Source organism: Gigantopelta aegis, chromosome 6, assembly GCF_016097555.1.
Source record: "Gigantopelta aegis isolate Gae_Host chromosome 6, Gae_host_genome, whole genome shotgun sequence".
Taxonomy (NCBI): domain Eukaryota; kingdom Metazoa; phylum Mollusca; class Gastropoda; order Neomphalida; family Peltospiridae; genus Gigantopelta; species Gigantopelta aegis.
The window spans coordinates 78,547,536-78,568,363 of NC_054704.1; the positions used below are offsets into that span (position 1 = coordinate 78,547,536).

Sequence of the window (20,828 nt, forward strand, 5' to 3'; positions counted from 1 at the left end):
GAAACCTGTGTTTATTATGTTAAACATTTAGAAAAGTAATTTCAGTTTCTTTATTAATATTTAATCTGACCTCTCAACCTTTATTCCTTGTAAAAGATGGAAATACACAAATGTTGAGGTTACAGTATGACAACAAATACCCCTTTAAGTATATCTCTGTGACTGCAATCACTGGAGCAAATACCACTGTAATATGGCCAGGTGATGGACATTCTTAAACAAAGTTAAAGTTTGTTTTGTTTAACGACACCTCTAGAGCACATTGATTTAATAATCATGAGCTATTAGATGTCAAACATTTGATAATTGTGACATATAGGCTTACCTCCTACAGTTTTCCATTAGTAGCAAGGGATCTTTTATATGCATCAACTCACAAACAGGATAGCATATACCATGGCCTTTGAAACACCAGTCAATAGTTCTTAAACTGTCAGTATGTGTTGGTGGTCTGGGAAATGCATCGTTTTGACCTGATTGTCCCTTTAAGGATTGTTGTAGAGAACAGCAATGTTATGACAGACTCTTTCAGAATTAAATGCCGCTCGATTGTTTTTATGTTAAAATCAAACGGTAATTCCAAAGTATCATCATAAAGATATCTGTTTATCATATTACCAAAAATGTAGAAAACAGTTTAGAATTTTTTTTTTTAACGACACCACTAGAGCACATTGATTTAATAATCATCAACTACTGGATTCAAATATTTGGTAATTTTGACATACAGTCTTACCAGAGTAAACCTGCTACATTTTCCCATTAGTAGCAAGTGATCTTTTAAATGCACCATTCCACAAACAGGATAGCACATACCATACCAGTCATGGTGCACTGTGTGAAATGATAAATAGCCCTATGGCCCACAGACGGGGATTGATCATCAGGCAAGTGCTATACCACTGGGCTACATCCCAACCCTCATGACAGATTAAGTTGTTGACAATGTTGTGCAAAGACTACAGAATGCACGTTTGTTATAGACCCTTAATTTTCCTTAATCTTTTAACCAATCTATGATTGATGCATTTGTATTATTTTCTTCTTTCTTCTTCATGTATTTTTCATAGAAGAATCATCAAATTAAGGATTGTTGCAGGAACAGCAATGTTTACATCGCAGGTTCTTTCAGAATTAAATGCCGCTCGATTGTTTTCATGTTAATATCAAACGGTAATTCCAAATTATCATCATAAAGAAACCTGTGTTTATCATATTATCAAAAATGTAGAAAACTGAGTTTCTCTTTTCATGAATATTTTAACCTCAGTGCAATAATCAAACTAGTGCAAGATGGAAATACACAAATGTTGAGGTTACAGTATGAGAATAAATATCCCTTTAAGTGCATCTCTGTGACTGACATCACCAAAGCAAATACCAAGTGCTTCAATATGGTCAGGTGTTGGACATTCTTAAAAAAGTTAAAGTTTGTTTTGTTTAATGACACCACTAGAGCACATTGATTTATTAATCATCGGTTATACTAACTTACAGGATTTCAAACATGATAAATGACATATAGAGAAGAAATCTGCTACATTTTTTCATTAGTAGTATCATCTCACAAACAGGACAGTACATACCATTGCCTTGGATACACCAGTCAATGGTTGTAAAGAGATATAGCCCAATGGGTCCACTAACAGGATCGATCAAAGACTGACTGCACATCAGGTGACCACTTTACCACTAAGCTATGTCCCATTCCTTATGACAGATAAAGTTGTGCAGATATTTTATACAACACAAGTTTGTTATATACTCTTGAGGTCTCTGTATTCCTTAATCTTTTAACAATTCGATGCCTGAAGCATTTGTATTATTTTTCTTCTTTCTTTCAATGTTATTACTGCAGGCTTTTTCAGAATTAAATGCCGCTCGATTGTTTTCATGTTAATATCAAACGGTAATTCCAAATTATCACCATAAATAAACCTGTGTTTATTATATTATCAAACATGTAAAAAACTGAGTTTCTATTATTTATTTTTCATGAAGATGACCTCTCAACCGTTGTCTACAATCAGGCCAGTCCATTGTACAAGAGGGAAATACACAAATGTTGAGGTTACAGTATGACAAAAAAATATCCCTTTGAGTGTATATCTGTGACTGCAATCACTGGAGTAAATACCACTGTAATATGGCCTGGTGCCAGACATTCTTAAACAGTTAAAGCTTATTTTGTGTAATACCACTACTACAGCACATTGATTTAATAACCACTGGGTATTAGATGTCAAACATTTGATAATTGTGACATATAGTTTGAAGAGAGGAAACCTGCTACATTTTTCCATTAGTAGCAAGTGATCTTTAATGGCCTTTGATATACCATTTGTGGTGCAATGGCTGGAACAAGAAATAGCCCAAATAGGCCCACAGACAAGGATCAATCAGAGACCAACCGCCCATCAGGCGACCGCTTTACCACTGGGCTACATCCCACCCCTCAGTTTGTTATGGACTCCTGAAGGTCTCTGTATTCCTTAATCTTTTAACCATTATATGATCGATGCATTTGTATTACTTTCTTCTTTCTTTTTCATGTATTTGTCATAGCAGAATTATCAATTTAAGGATTTCGGCAGGAACATCAATGTTATTATTGCAGGTTCTTTCAGAATTAAATGCCGCTCGATTGTTTTCATGTAAATATCAAACGGTAATTCCAAATTATCATCATAAAGAAACCTGTGATTATTATATTATCAAACATGTAAAAAAACTGAGTTTCTCTTTTTTTAATAAATATTTAACCTTGACCACTCAAGCTTTGTTCACTGTAAAATACACATGTCGAGGTTACCGTATGAAAACATATACCCCTTGAAGTCTATCTCGGTGACTGCAATCACTAGAACAAATACCACTGTAATATAGTCAGGTGACGGACATTTTTAAAGCTAAAGTTTGTTTTGTGTAACGACACCACTAGAGCACACTGATTTAACAATCATTAGATATTTTGACATATATAGTCTTAAGAAACACTACATTTTTCCATTACTATTAAGTGATGTTTTCTATACAACATCTCACAAACAAAGCACATACCATGGCCTTTGATATACCAATCGTGGTGCAATGGCTCGAATGAAAAATAGCTCAAATGGGCCTAATGACACGAATTTATCAGAGACCAACCGCACATCAGACAAGTGCTTTACCACTGTGCTACATCCCACCACTCATGACAGATTAAGTCATTTTGCAAAGACTATAGAACAGAAGTTTGTTATGGACTCCTGCAGGTCTCTCTATTCCTTAATCTTTTAATCATTCTATGACTGATGCATTTGTATTATTTTCTTCTTTCTTCATGTATTTTTAATGGCAGAATCATCAATTTAAGGATTGATGTAAAAACAGCAATGTTATTATCGCAGGCTCTTTCAGAATTAAATGCCGCTCAATTGTTTTCATGTTAATATCAAATGGTAATTCCAAATTATCATCATAAAGAAACCTGTGTATATTGTATATTACATTATAATAAGTAGAAAACTGAGTTTCTCTTATCATGAATATTTAACCTCACCTCTCAACCTTAGTGCACACTCGGACCAGTCCACTGTACATGCGGGAAATGCACCAATGTTTTAAGGTCAGGTTACAGAATGAAAATAAATACCCCATTAAGTGCATCTCTGTGACTGTTATCACTAGTGCAAATAGCACCATAATATGGTTAGGTACTGGACATATTTAGAGAGTCTAAAAAATATCTACCATGGCAGTATGATATGGAAGTCTATGTTATCAATATCACTCACCACTACCGAGATCAACAAACGAATCATCTTCAGTGAAATTAACAGCTTGGATCATCTGTTCCACCAACTCGAATGATGTCTCACCATACACCTAGAATAAGAAGGCAAAACAAAAAAAAACCCTAATAAAATACACTGGGCAATTATCTCAATGAGGCACAACTTTCGATTTAAATGCCTGGGCTTGGAGTTTCATGGAAAATGATGACAAATTTTGCAATGTTTTAAATACTTGAAATCAGGGTGATCACATTCAATTTTTATTTATTTTACACTAGAATTCAAAATTGTAATGGCAAAATGTATTATTTTCTTTAAAAAATATAAAAGCTTTAGATGTCCAGGCAAATTCATTCCAATTCCATAACGATCAATGCAGACTCCCTCTAATCTTGAGAGGTATAATGAAAACCTAAACATATATGATCATTGTTTTTGCCATATACATTATACACATCTTCACATTTTTGTGAATGACCCAATATTTGAAAAAGTGCCCACTGATTGTATATAGTAACAGGTCATTATGATGCTCATACATGTTCAGATTTTCATTCCAGAAATGTTCATGAATTATGTGAAATGCAAAAAAACCATGAGGTATAATTTTTATTAGCACTTTTATGATACAAGTACATTTTGTAATCTTCTTGTATAACTAAACCAAACAAATATAGTTGCTATCTTTGATTAAAGTATTAATAATCTATATATACTTCCTAATTTAGTATATTTATGTAACAAAAGCACCAATGAAATACAGCAACAGTACTTATATTAATAATCTATTTTTTACTAAGTATATTTATGTAACAGAAGGCAAGTGTAGGCAATCAATATAAACTTTTTAAGCATATATTAATATAACTAGACCACCAATGAAACATTAATATATTTAAAATTTAATTCATCAATTAGGAACAATAAATGGGTAGGTGGATGGATGGACGGAAGGACAACTAAATGATAGGGATCAGATGTTCTTCTTTATCCCCGATTCAATTTTTGATATTTCTAATTTGATTTATTCACAATATCTTCTGCATGTAGGCCGACCATGGCCATCTATCACATATACATTTTAATAAACTATTTTAAGAGCAACAACCTTTATTTTTAATAGTCACTTGTAAAATAATTGTAAATACATTTGAAAGTATCACGAAAGGATAAAACTATGACTTGACTAGAAAACAAAAGAAGCATTTCTATCTTTTTACCACACCATGACAGCATGTTGGGACTGCAAAAATGCCACATGTCTAATCACATCATCAGGATTCCCAGTAAAAATAAACTGCAGTACAAAATTTAAAGATGGTGCATCAAACAATGGGCCAAAAATCGCAAATACTGTGGACAGTGATTAATTGCCATGCCCCTAATGAATGAATGAAAGTTTTCAAAAGTCAAAAATCATATCCAACAAACCTCAGGTGAGAAAGGTTCATACTGGTTGAGTTTTTCGGGGTCAGTGACTGCATGGTTGTAGCATTGCTGTAAGATGTGTTTGAGCAGGCTATTGGATGGAGGTATGTTTAGCCTGCTGGATCCAGCTGTTCCTTTCCACTGCAAGAAAATGCAATTATCTGTCAATTACTTTGTGAATCAAAAAGAAATAAAACTAATAGCCAATTCTTATCTTTAAATTTTAAAATAACAATATGCACATTACATTTAGTTAATAACCATAATACAATTATTAAAGCTAAAATACAAAATTTGTTAAGTTCACAAAGTACTATTTATTACTGCACAAGTTTCTACTATACATGGGCTTAAGATGGACCAGCTAAATGCAATGATATACGCAGTGTGTGCCAGTTTAGACAAATTTCACACAAGCTATTTGTTTTGTTTAAAGACACCACTAGAGCACACTGATTAATTAATCATCGGCTATTGGATGTCAATAGTGACAATAGAGAACCACCCTTGAACCTGTTGTCATGGCTTAGTTAATTCAATAGGTCACAATAACAGTTTTCTGTTAATTAGTTTTTCACACATTCAGACGTTACTTTGCTTTCTAAGTTAAATACAAAGTTTTGATTCTTTAGATTCGGTACACCTTGTTTAAAACACTTTCTTCAAATGTTACTCACTATTTAAATTACAATTTTGAAAATACACCCAAACTGCTTTATGACGATAAAATTATCTACATCAGTGTAATATATTGCCCAACTGTTTTGTAATATAAAAGATAAATTATAATTCAAAGATGAAAAAAGATTAAATACCAGTTGTAAAACACTGTCGATGGCTTTGTTGTACTTTTCACACAGACATTTCATACTCTGGAAGCTGAAAAAGATTTGCATGTATCGTCAGAATCAATAGTTTTTGAAACTTTATTTACTATGTTTAGGAAAACTTATCTTAATAGCAGTTACGGTAGTCACGCAGTATATGTGCGCCACTGCAAACAAATACTAAGATTCCCAAACAATTCAATATATTTAGACCAAATTTTACGAATAATTGGCAAATTTTATTTTAATTTCGCGGAAAAAAAATCAAGTAACTATTGATGTTTTCTTGGAAAATAACTGGGTTTTGCATTTTTTAAAGATAATTTGGCAAAATGTTTTGCTCACCCAGAGCTAGCCCTGGTTTAAGCATGTTGGTAAAATGAATTTAACAGTTAGTAACCTGGTTTTACAGACAAGTTAAAACTTGTTTTAAAAAGTTGGACTTAAGAGCGTAAAATTGTCTGTTAGTGCAGGGGCGCACAGTGTAAAAAAATAGTGGCAAGGCTTGTGCTTGCTAGAATCCTTTCAAATTCACCTGCGAAGGACATTTTCACAGATACAACAAATATAACAAACGAAAAGAATTAAAAAGTGGTACAGCCATGGGTACAGCATGGCCATACCTCTTGGAAAAGTTGTATGGCCATACTGTCTGCGCCGTCTCTGTAGTGTGTAATATATGGTTACTGTGACACTTGGTCGAGAGAAAGACAGGATCAAATCCTAGTGCTGTCACTGCCAACTCTTACCAAAAATGCTTGAAGATATCTTAAAGGCAAACTTTGCCTAGCAAAGTCACAGAGACACAATGGGTCCAACAAGACAATTCAATCCTATGACCCAAACACCCCAGGTGAGCTCTCTGCCCACTGATCTACAGTCCTCTTAACAGGGAACGCATTTTTTCATACTGCAAGCTATTTATTTTTCAGCTGACTGGTTTATTATTTTGAAAACACTTTTAATTTTCTTCTTACATCAAACCAAACTGAAATTATTTACAAATAACATTTTTGTAGGAGGTTGGTATGGACTATGGATCCCATTCCTAATAATTATCAGTAGTGAGTTGGGTATTCTATGTATTACCCATGTTCAATATTTATCATTTTATGGAAGATTTTCGAATGGTGCTTTTGTTGAAAATAAGTTTGCAAGTTGAGAACAAGAGGCAGCAGGGGTGCAGAAAGTGCTCGCCCCTCGCGAGTAAAAATTCTGACGGATGAAAAATGCAACTACCAGTCCGATGGGCGATCCATCTCATTCTGACTATTATATTTTTTTTTTTTTTTTTTTTTGCATTGAATACGCGACACCGTATAAACCATGCAATAATTCCATACCATTCAAATACACAATAGATGACTTCGGGGTACCGAACTGCGCAAGCGTAAAATTCCGGAAAGAGGTTATACTGAAAACGGAACCATGCCAAAACATCCCCAATTTCGACAGCAATTTTGAGCCTGCCTATGGCAATTTGTTTTTTTAAATGACATTTGCAGTAAATAAACCTGACTGAAAGGCTATCGTGTTATATGTAGACATCTTTTAAATGTTCAAATGTTAAATATTGAAAGATAATGTACACCAGGTATATACATTTCGCCATTGTTGAGGATGCTCTCTACCTACAGCAATTTATATCACAACGGCAATTGCTGTCGGTGCCGCCGTTAAATTCTAGCTCTGTGATTATCAGCTGGACTAACTTTTTGGTGTCAATGTCCTGGAGGACGTAGTAATACAGATATATGTGATTATCAGCTGGACTAACCTTTTGGTGTCGATGTCCTGGAGGACATAGTTCTCCATGGCCAACTTCAACTCGGGGATGTCCTCGCACACCCATCTGCAAAAGAGAAAAACACACAAACAATAACAACACAATCTACTGTGTACGACCATTCTATTTTTTTAGTAGTTTTTATTATGAACAGGGTTACCTGCCTCGGTGGTGTCATGGTTAAGCTATCGGACATAAGGCTGGTAGGTACAGGGTTCGTAGCTCGATACCAGCACCCACCCAGAACAAGTTTTAACGACTCAATGGGTAGGTGTAAGACCACTACACCCTCTTCTCTCTCGCTAACCACTAACAATAACTAACACACTGTCCTGGACAGACAGCCCAGATAGCCGAGGTGTGTTCCCAGGACAGCGTGCTTGAACATTAATTGGATATAAGCACGAAAATGTGTTAAAATGAAATGAATATACAGGCTTTCTGCCTGAAGCTAAAATAGGTATGGCGCCATACCCAAATTGTTTGCAGATTTTGACAAAATTATTGACTCTTTATCTCATTACTGTATTATTTTCTTAACCTAACCCATTTTCTTTTGGGGGAGGTCCCCATACCCCGTTGACTGTGGTTGCCATTTAGGACATACATTGTAAATGTTCACTTCCATAGAGTCATATCCAAAAATTTCTGGCACAAACACTGGGGTGGTGATAAAATTTGCCATTTAATTTGTTTAAGTTAACCTGTTGACAAAATTAATGACTTATCTTTACTGTATGAGTTTCTTAACCATAACCCTAAATCTAAGCCCCCATAGCCCCTGTTGACTGTGGTTGCATTCAATCCCACAGGCACAATATCCAAAAATTTCTTTCTGGCAGAAACACTGAGAGGGGTGTGTGTGTGTAAAATAAAACATGTTTTCTGGAGAATTATCACCTATCATAAACTGATTATGGGAATAAATAAATAGTAACATATGATTAATGTAGGGTTTTTTTTTTTAATATTAAATTAAAATAAAAAGTAAATTTAAAATTTTGGTTTGTTATAAGATGCATCAAGATGAACATTCAAGACATACGCAACTGTAAACCAAGATCCACTGATCCAAGTTTGAGAAAACTGAAGCTAAATGCAAAAACTTAACATATAAGTTAAACATAGAAGTTGATATGGTTGTTGCCATCAAAAAAACTAATACCTATATTTGGCCTTCTGACTTCATCAAAGCAAGCAAAAAAGGAATCATTAACCATTTTATATCTAGATATATTCCCGAATAACATCATGGACCCAACCAAACTCTTCTATGATGTCATGATAAGCTGTTATTTCAGTAACATTTATTAACATCTATGCCACTCCTATTAATCATTAGATTCATTTACTTTATTTTGTTTATAAATATCAGAATGATTATCGGACATCATGGCCTTTTATTATCTGAATTAGCCACAACACATTTAACACTGTCAATGTATTTCCAGTGCCAAGACTGAACAGATAATACATGTACCATACTTTCTTTGTAAATTCCTCGCTTACAACAGGAGCACAGCTATAAATTGCATCCTCCTATCCCATAGCTAGTCTCTGACAAGCCAGAGAAGGCATGCCTGATCCTTCAGTGGACACGGGACTGTGAATTTTATTTTAATTTGGCACAATACAGTGAAACCTCTCAAAACTGGACACTCTGTAAACTGGAATTCCCTCTAAACCGGACTTTTTTCATGGTCCATTTATAAATATTTGTGCAGAAGAAAACCTCTCTAACTGAATAACTCTTATAATTGGACTTTTTACTTGGTCCCTTGGGTGTCCAGTTTAGAGGAGTTTCACTGTATTTGACATTTTGTTGGGAAATAACAGTGGTTTTCTGTGATTTTTTAAGTTTAATAGATAATCTAGCGAAATGTTCTGCCCACACAGAGCTAGCTCTGGCTAGTATGTTATCGAAGAGACTTAGCCAGCATTAGTAAGTATTTACCAGTTGCAGCATGTCTTAACAGCATAATTACATGAGTGACGTGTAGCACACAATCATGTTACCAGTACATAAAGGTCAAGAAACTGAAACTGACTGGTCTACAATTTCAGTAAAACAGGGCTAATTTTATATACAAAGTGGCTACAACATTACAGTCTTTGGCTAATAAAATATTCCTTAAATTAACCATATATTAAAATGTTCAAGGAAACACTGGTACTCTATACATACGAAAAATGGCTAAACCAAAATGTTACCCAGTGTGAGCCCTGGTAAAATAGTGCTGGTTTTGATATCACAGAGATTATAGGTGATGAGGTGGAAACATTAAAATGTAATAACTTCCAACAGAAAAACATATTAACATGTAGACTGTCAAAACCTATGTATAATTTAACCAATTACATGTATCTTTCATAACAATTTTGTCAAAATGTATACATTCTACTTGATGGAAAAAAATCTCCTTTTCTTTAACCCATCTACTGTTGAACTAGGTTATTATGTGAGTTTCAAATAAATTGCTGTCAATGATTTACAATGCTGCACAATACGTATGAGCTCAGGTGGGTCTACCATTCATTCATTTATCTGCACTATCAATACGATAACACAGTGGCTGACACTAATTAAACATACATGTGTTCAACCACCTTGATGTACAGGTAAGGGCCATTCATAAAGTACATACACACCGAGGATGGGACAAGGTTTAGGCATTACGTACAGCGGGTGTAACTCACAGAGTACATGTACACCAAACTCTTAATTGCATCCCATGTATTTTTTCAGTGTGAAAGAATGATGTACACATGGGAAAGGATAACAATCAGACAGACATAACATGTAATTGGGACGACTGGCAGAAAATCCCAGATATTGTGTATACATATTTTATGGATGGTTCCTAAATGTACGGACGGGCGGGCGGACGGACAGACCATCTTTTCTCAGACAGACAGACAATGGTGACAGTAGTTTACATCAGCTTTTCTCAGACAGACACAGACAGACAATGGTGACAGTAGGTTACATCATCTTTTCTCAGAAACAGGATAAAAAAAAAAATTATGTACAGTGTATGATATTGGTACATTATACATTCACCTAATTGTTGACAATGTCACCATATAGTCTGTCATCACACACAAGACGGAATCACTCACACAGTCATACATTGTGTATATCTGACCAATCAATAGCCAGCTTTCTTTGAGGCTGCTAATGAACCAGGCCAGTTCACGACAGTATTGATTTGGCTTACTTCACATGGCACATGCACTCTTCAGCCACAAGTTGGTCAAAATATTTCATATATTACGTCAAGAGGTGAATGTACAAGACAATAACAGCTACGTGCAAACTGGAAACAGGTGGTTAATAACCTTGTTCAGAGGACTACTTATAATGACGTACATCCATACAAATGTCAATAAACCTTCCTTCTCAGTGTACATGTATTTACACACAAAAATATTTTGAAAAATGAAAAGATGGCAAAGCATGATACAATACACAAGGACATACACACACCTATATACAGAAATTATGAGAAAAAAAAAACATCTTGTAACTTATTATAATAAAATTGAGGTGGGGATATTTGTCAAATGTGGCATATTTCAGTCACCCCCATGTTTTAAAAATAATAATAAATAATTTTGTAACTTACAACATAAATCAATTTTATATTAGACCTTATGTATCGGTACAATATACAACACATTATACAAGCTTAGATCTGTCATATTAAAAAGTAAACAAGGACTGGTACTTTTGTTGCAAAAATATTTACAAATTTAAAGCCTTTTCAATTATTTATAAGCAGTTTACACAAACTCTTTGTTTGGTTTTTTAAATCTCTACAGCAGTCAACACATTAATCTCTATATCAGTCAACACATTAATCTCTACAGCAGTCAACACAATAATAAAAGTACATATGTTTATAAATGAAACTATGAATGTATACTTTATAAATGTGTGGCAATGTATTTGTAATATTGGTTTTAATGTATATACCGGTACTGACCATCAAATGAAGACCCACCTTGTGAGACTAGGTAATCAATAACCGCTATATAAAAATCAATTTGTAATACTTGTATGCACATGGACATGTATAAATTACTTATTACTAGGACTTCAAATGGGGTATCAGCATTGTTACTATCAATTTAGTACAGACAGACAATGTGGGACAGGTGGAAACTATACAACATGTACATTTAAAATTAAACAACTTTTTGGCATTTGTGGATGCTCTGCTGAGACAAATACCAATTAACTAGATGAGGTTAATATTTTTCATATTAAAAACATAACTTGTAGTTAATACTATTTATCTCGTAACATTTTTAAAATAACATAACCTAAAGGGACCTTCATTAGTAATATGACGTCATCACAATGAAGTCGGACACCATGCACTTCCACTAAATCTTACCAAGGTGTATAGATCTTATTGGCTTGTAACCAAATGACCCACTGACAGCAACAATTAAAACAAATTAACTGATATGGTTTATGGCGGATATTATACTCAAGTTACAAGATAAAAATGATTTATTTTTTAATATGGAACCTTTTTGTCCCACTTTTTACCATGTGAGCACCAGAACTGAGGGTTTAATGACATGGATATTATAGGTAAGTTATAGGATAAAATACATTTGAATATTGAACCTTTTTGTCCCACTTTTTACCGTGTGAGCACCACAACTGAGGGTTTAATGACATGGATATTATAGGTAAGTTATAGGATAAAATACATTTGAATATTGAAACTTTTTGTCCCACTTTTTACCGTGTGAGCACCAGAACTGAGGGTTTAATGACATGGATATTATAGGTAAGTTATAGGATAAAATACATTTGAATATTGAACCTTTTTGTCCCACTTTTTACCGTGTGAGCACCAGAACTGAGGGTTTAATGACATGGATATTATAGGTAAGTTATAGGATAAAATACATTTGAATATTGAACCTTTTTGTCCCACTTTTTTACTATGAATCAATGTATGTTTCAGAAGTGAATTCGGTCAACGCAGGGCTTCAATCAATGTCATTATAAGAATGGTCTGTGGACTGACTGCCACTACAAGTTGAAACTTGCGCTGTGGCCGGCAAGGCACACTCTAGAATGTCTGCAGCATACCAGTGTCATTAACTACATGCAACCAATCACAATCATTACACTGGGCTTGGCCAGACGGCTGCAACACCGCCAAGTGTTCAATACTGCCAATGCACCAATGGCTTTCACCTAGTACATGTACTTGGAGGTCAGTGCCCCTGGAGAAAATGGTTGCCCTCTTGAACACATCTTGGTTAAAGAAAACAAATATAATCAAACCTGTGTTAAGCAACCACATTTTAAGATGAATGGCTGCTTGATACAGATCAGTTTAGATGATTTGGGAGAATAAAAATGTATCATCTTAAAAAAGGTGGCTGTTAAAGAAGGTTCGACTGTATTTGTTCTATGATACTATAACACATTTGCATCTCTATGTAGTGCTATTTGGTGTCTAACATATGGCAAATATGACATTTGATCCATGGTGAGGTCTGGGCTTTCTACTTACTTTCTCATGTATATGAGATTTGTGCTTGAGCTGTGTGCATATACTCATTCAGACTAATTAAGTTCAGAAATGTTTGAATGATAAGGCATAAAATTAACTCTAATGTATAACGTACAAGATATCTTTCAAAATTCTTTAAATCATTATGAACTCTTTACTGCAGTGGCAGTTTATGATTATAAAAACGCACATTAAATACAAATGTAATGTATTAACCAACTCTGATCAGCCTGTACCCTCAATGTATGAGATTCCTGTTTATGATTTTCATTAATTTTTTTAGATAACCCATCGAACTAGGAAATGAAACATTTTTTACACACTACATACATGCATGTCCTATAATGTGTGTATATATCTCTAGTCTTTTGCTATGTACATATACATTCTTGTACGTATCATTTTAGTTGTATAAATTTTATTAATGTTTATTCAGATTACAGGTACCTGTCTTTCTTGGAATTATTATAATCATTATTAATAGAGAATAAAATCATGTGATTCTAAATTACAGTAGAAAATTAAATCAAGTCAACAGTTTTTAGTTTAAATATCAAGTGTTAACCATTTTTACGATGGGTATAAAATCAGTTTTTAGTTTAAATATAAAAGTGTTTCTATGCATATCAGAACATTTATAACATTCTATTTAAAGTGTGCAAAGCACGCAGTGAGGACACATTTGCTCAAAGCTTTGTATGTACACAAAACACTGTCTGCAGCTAATAGAATTCTTAACACTTCTTTACCAAGTTACCTCGCAGTAACAATAATAATGTACTATACTTCTTTTTCTATTAAAATAAATTTGAATAGCAAACATAGAATTATATACTGGGAGGGGTACAGTGGGATCATACTTATAATTCCTTTCACCCATCACTTTTTCCATGGCATTTTTGTTGACACACTTTTACTGTCAGTGTTTGGTCCAGGTAACCATGGTACATGCCATGACCTGATCCAACTTCCTGTTTAGCAGTTTTAACAACCTTTATTTTACTCTAGACATGGCATTTCAAGACATTACTGTATGAAAAGAAAAAAAATGGGACGTTGTCATGCAACATATGTCATGCAGAAAATAATTATATCTACTAAGTGTTTAGGTTGATGGTGTATAAAAAAACAACAATGACAAACAGACCTATACCTCATACAAACAAAAAATTTAAGTGTGTGTGGGGGGGGGGGGGGGTAAAACATTTCCAGTTTGGAGAGATGTACGTGTAAAAAGACAAAGAAAAATGTTTCAGAAATAAGAAATATATATTTTTTTTTTGTGCATATTGTAATTTAGCACTGGCCATATTAAAAACAAAAACAGCAATGCTGACCTATAATGAAGAATGTCTGTTTGTGAAATTCAAAATAATAAAATAAAAATTAATCCTACCTATGCATGTACTTACAAGATGGAATGTTTTTTACAAATTGCCTATAAATATACTTTCTTGCTGGTACGAGGTATAATTAACACTAGGCAATTTTCAGTGATTCACAATTACATACACTCATTTTTAAAACTAGAGTTTGGCATACAATAATAACCAGGGTTTAAGCTTAACCCAAAAATTATTAACAATTTGGCTAACTTGGTCAGAAATGTTTTAGCCAAATTCAGTTTCAGTTAGACAAATGAAACAAAATTAAGATGCTTTGAGATATTTATTTGTCTGACATCTTTGATCAAACATACACCCCCCCCCCCCCCCCCCCAAAAGAAGACAAAAACTTCTTATTTTAACAATACTTTCTATAACATAGTTACACAATCACTGTTGTACATGTAGGAGCTAAATGAAAACATGATGTCATAAAAACAGAATTTACTTTTGTTTCACTGTATAATCAATTTATAGAAGGTATTATAATTCAATACAAACATAATATTATTGCCGATTCGAGCTTTGATAAAATTGGCTGTTGCAAACAATTCCAGTGTTTTCTGATTTGCTGGCAAGTGTCTGATAAAACTCAATTTGCTGCTGTTTTACCAAGTTAAAGACTGAAACTTAAAAAACATTTAAATGTTGTACATAACGAAAAAGACCAAGACTGACGACAATACTGCCAAGTACAAACTCTTCTGAGGTCGTCCGAATGAACCATGCACGTATACACATAGATGCACAGACAGAGGCGGGAATGACACAAGAAGTAAAAAGTAAATAAGTGAAGAAAAAAAGTCAAAACAATGATACGCCGGTAGATCAAAAGTAGCACACAATTTTTTTTATTAGCTTTTTGGCGATTTGATAACAAAATATATTCGAGAAAATTCATTTTAATTTGCATTTGGCAAACGACAGCTTAAACCCTGAATAACACATTTCAAAATTCCACTGTACATTTAGCAATTGGCAACTTTAGCTAATGACAGGGCGAGCCCTGTGCCTATAGGTATTAAGTATTAAATGATTTCAATAAAAAAAAAATCATTTGATTACATATTATGGACTTAATTACATGTAATTATAGCCCAACTTGCATTAAAATTTGAAGGAAAACAGAAAAATCTCAGGTCACATTTTTTAAATTTCTCCTCAAAATATAAACCACATACCAGGTACTTGATAATTATACCCTTGAACAAGTTGTAATACAATAGGGTTTTTAAAAAACCTCACGGGTTAACTGAAAGTTTAGTAACAGGATTGGGGTTTCTTTTGTACATAATCAACATGACTCCTGTTACATAAAATTCACTAACTTTATTAACCAACTACATGTGATAAGGCAGTTTATCTTAACATGGATGGCTTTTTCTGTTAGTACATGTACATGTATTATAATACATACTTATTTGTTTGTACTAGATTTTTGGAAAACCAAATTACCATTCCTGTAAATGTGCTTAGCCTAACAGGCCCCGTGCTTATAAACATTAAAGTCTAGACTTTAAATCATAAAGTCCAGACTTTCACGTCATGGCAACGCCATTCAAATAGCATTACTTTAAAGACTGGACTTTAAGTTTTATAAGCACAGGCACAGATCATAGAATATTAATATTAAATATGGAAATCTCATTAGAAAAATGCCAAAGGGAAGCCATCAGTATATTGTATATAGACAATTTCTCATTCAACCAGTGACTGAAGAGAAATGTTTGGCCGTCAATCAGTAATGAGAAGCAAAGTATGTATGTATGTATGTATGTATGTATGTATGTATGTATGTATGTATGTATACATACATATACACAATAAAAATGTTGATAATTCCATCTACATGTATTAACCAGGAAGTTGTGCAGCTTGTAAGAGTATATATGTCGCAATGTCAGACTTCCCCAGTGTCTGGTGTAGTTCTGATGACGCAAGCTTGTCAATGTTTCAAAAGATCAATAATGGGATTGTTTGCATGTACTACGTGAGTGTGTTGATATTGCCACCCACACACACACATTACTGCTGGTTAGTGATTATAAATTAAATCATGTAACTTACATACAAAAATGGTAGTAAACAAAATAATAATAGGTATTCACAAAAACACACACAGTGGAAATTAATGCAAGAACATTTATAACATATGAACAGAAAACATGAAAATATTTTATGTTCTTATTAATCATTAGCTATTGGACTTTGACACAATTTTAGAGAAGAAACCCAGTACATTTTTCCATTAGTGTCTCTAGGTATCTTTTATATGCATCACCCCACAAAAATTATAGCACATACCATAACCTTTGATAAGACTTTACTGTCAGATATTTCACTGGCATTTAACAACTGCTGAATAAACCAGGTAGATTTTCAAGATGTAATTTAACATTTTGGCTCACCTGTCATGTTTACAGGCCTTTTGGAGAAGAAACGGTCAACATTTTACTGTATTTACACAAATTGTTTTATAAGCAACTTTATTACATGTATACTTGTGAGAGAGAACAAAATTGTATGTCACATTGTGAAATACTGTTTTCCTTTACAATTCTGGGATATAAACGCTAACGCGATTGGCCCACAGCACATTCAGTTATTTGATTACGGGAGAACGGGATCAACACAATGACGTACTATTTTGTGCATTTATTGAAAGCAGAATTTACTATTTGTGAAATCCAAATCTGGGTCATTAAGCTCAAATGTGGGTAGGGCCTATGCTGACACTCAGCTGCTCTACAAATAAATATGTTCAGGTCTTTCACTATATGGAAATTGGCTATGGAATCATCAAATTAATGTTTCTGCACATATAAATATGGAGACAAATAATCAGTATTTTTCCCCATGGATGTTTGTAATATCCTTTTACCAGAGGAACTTTATTTTATTAGTGGAAGTTATCGTCATACTGTGTGACGTGTCAGCTGCAGGTGTGCACCAGCTGATGTATTCATTAGCTTAATGAAATCAATAACTTTCATTACTTTTTGATGAATTCTAACAAATAATTATAGGTAGGTAATAAATAAAATACTACACAACTTTCAGTTTAATACCATTTTTCTAAACAAGTACATTAGATAATGGTATCTAGCTCACTTTTACTCGCTAGATACCATTTTCTAATGTACTTGTTCAAAAAAATGGTATTAAACTGAAAGTAGTATAGTATTCTCTATACTCAGTTCCTCAATAAATTGCAAGGAATTTTTTATTTGCACTTTCACAGACAGGACAGTACACAACTTGGCTTTTGATATATCACGCACTGGTTAGGATGGGGGGGGGGGGAACAAACAAATCAGAGAATGGGTCCACTGAGGCAATCACTATACTAGTTTTATTTTGAGCAATTAAAAACAATATCCTGGTACTTGAATAAAACAAACCATTTATTTGAACAAATGAAAATATTAGCAGACAAGTAGTTTTTAGATGTATTTGTCTGGTGGACTGGTAAAAACAATTCTGCTTATTTCTATCACTGCACACCGCACACACACTTAGTAAAAAAAAGTCTAGCAGATTTAGAACACAACATTAGTCTTATTCAACAAGACTTCTTAGTTGTAAACTGTACATGCATACAGTAGATACAGAACATACAGCATGATTACATCAGGCCTAATGATCAGTCTTTTGTTGAGCCAGAATAATGTTACAGCCGTAAACGCCAAGCCACAATAGTCAGTGTTTGAAAAATGTTTGAGAATGTCACTAGCCCTCACTTCTTTGACTTATAGTAATACAGTTAATAATTTCCACTAGCCCAGACCACAAATTCACTAGGCGAGACTGAATTTGTTGAATTCTGGAATAGTTATATTGCAAAACATTGTTCTCCCAGAGTTGGCATTGATCATTAGTTATAATCAGTTGGCACCACTCGAACTTTTGATTACATCAACGGTTAGAATTATACCAACATAAAAAGGATCTGAATTGTCAGAGAACATTTTGTTCAGTATCGCATCACGATTCACTACACAAATTTCAAAGATCGCTACACAATTTTAAAACATTAAACAGTAGTTGCTAATCAATTTTCAGTTAGACTAGAAATATTGCTAATTAAGATTTAGAAAACAAAATATTCTCTGATTGTCATGTTGGACCATACAAATGGATAATTTTACTTTTAATATCTTTTTTCTTAAATATGTACACTTGAAAATAAACAACAATTCCATCATCTTAACTGACGGAAATTACAGTTAACATTTTCCTACACAATGGATTACGGATTTTTTACCAAACCGATCAATTTTCGATTATAAATTCTTTTCTTTATTAATTAATAAGTACATTTCATCATGGTTTTTTCATATAGAATAAAAAATGTTTCCCTATCTCGGTAGTTTTATAGCCCAGATCAGTGATGTTACAGGAATATTTATAACTGAATTCACAGATTTTCATTTACTGTTAATATGTGAATTACAAATGTTCACAAAGTGAACCCCAAAGATGTAAATACTGTCATTATATTAGGCCTAGACCTGGATCAAGTAATGAAAAGAGTACATGTATAAATACACATGAATGTATGTTCAATTGAACATTAATGTTGTTAGAGCCTGGAAAACTGGCAATCTGCTATTTTCTGTATTATTTATTGATAGTTACACATATATTCTCAAACATGTGGCAATAACATGACAATGAAGTCATCCTGGTGTGTATGAAACCATCCTAGTCCGATTGTAATGAACATCATATTGTGCGTGTCAATCATTTTCCTTTTAAGGATTTTTAGGTCATGTTTCTATTTATAAATTATAATAAGTAAGCCTTTGTGTGTTTCCCGGTATGCACACAAAATTCTTTGTACTGGCAATATAGATACGACTACAGGATATGAAAATTACAAGGATCCTGGTTTAAAAGTGAAACAAAAACTACAATGGAATGTTGTGTAAACTAATAAAATCAATGATTGGGCCTTGTCCTGTACAGAGCGAGGGAAAATTGTAAATCGTGTCTAAATCAGTAAATGTACTGAATTCATCTGGGCTCCATTCTACAGCATGGGCAAATAATGATATATATCAACTGTGTTTTTTGTTTAGTTTTTAATATTAACCAGTTCATTCCAAGGTGTTGATTCATATTTCAAAAACAAAAACATTCTGATACAGTATGGTTTGCTTTGGATCATTAGCCACGATGTGACAATACAGACATGCTCACCTTATAGTATCAATAATTTCTTCGGCCCCTTCCTTTCCTTCCTGAAAAATACAAAATAAACATACTTAGCTTAATGGTATAATAATAATTTGGGGTTCGTTTTTTTATTTAATACAAAGTACAGGTTTAGTTTATGAAGGGATTAGGCCTACAGGCCGAATGTCCAGAAACAAGCATGTGCTTGCATAGCTTACCGATCCGGGGATTGGCCACTGATAAATTGCTGGTTCGGATCCCGCTGGGCTGTGTAGCTTCAATTCCTGTACCATATTCCTTTTCCTTGTCCTGCTGTCTATCCATCTAATGACCGTACAACACTTATTGTGTTTATATTTCGATCATTTCCACGCATTTCCACCCCCTCACCCTATGACCCACATCCAGCGTCATTCCTCAACGGGAAAGCCTCAAACGTCACGTGATTGATAATAATTTTGATTGGCAGGTTGTGTTATTGGTCTGCCAATCTACCGTATAGAGGAACAAAAAAATAACATATTTTGTCTATGATGTCAAAGCATTTGCCTTGGAATTTACGAAAAATTAATATTTGTCGATTATTACCGCAAGCATATTTTAGAAAATTGTAAAAATATATATATATATATATTATATCTGGTTACTAAATCATGTACGTATTTATAAATATTTTTGTAATGGATTAATTATAATGTACAAGTCAATGGAAGTCTACTCTATCTGTCATTCTGTATTATTTATATATGACATAAATTATATGAATTGTTTTGTTTTATAATATTTTCGTTTCTTTCATGATAATGTAATTAGTACAACCGTAAAACGTGGTGACAATTAAAAAAAACCTAATATATAAAAGATGTAATGCAAATTGGAAACAAAACTTAATTCCAAACCCA

General features: G+C 33.5%; 1 protein-coding gene across 6 annotated transcripts in view; it reads right to left on the reverse strand.

The window, feature by feature from the left end:
* Nucleotides 1–20,328, reverse strand: part of LOC121373924 (histone-lysine N-methyltransferase, H3 lysine-79 specific-like) — a 59,509-nt gene extending 39,181 nt beyond the window's left edge. For all 6 annotated transcript variants that reach the window (XM_041500747.1, XM_041500748.1, XM_041500750.1 and 3 more), the window contains exons 1-6: nt 20,145–20,328; nt 19,951–19,991; nt 7,812–7,886; nt 6,023–6,086; nt 5,211–5,348; nt 3,780–3,870 (exon numbers count right to left, since the gene is read on the reverse strand). In XM_041500747.1, coding sequence (XP_041356681.1) covers nt 3,780–3,870; nt 5,211–5,348; nt 6,023–6,086; nt 7,812–7,886; nt 19,951–19,991; nt 20,145–20,219 — 484 coding nt within the window. In that variant the 5' untranslated portion in view covers nt 20,220–20,328. The remainder of the gene's footprint in view (nt 1–3,779; nt 3,871–5,210; nt 5,349–6,022; nt 6,087–7,811; nt 7,887–19,950; nt 19,992–20,144) is intronic.
* Between the last annotated feature and the right edge of the window lie 500 nt (nt 20,329–20,828).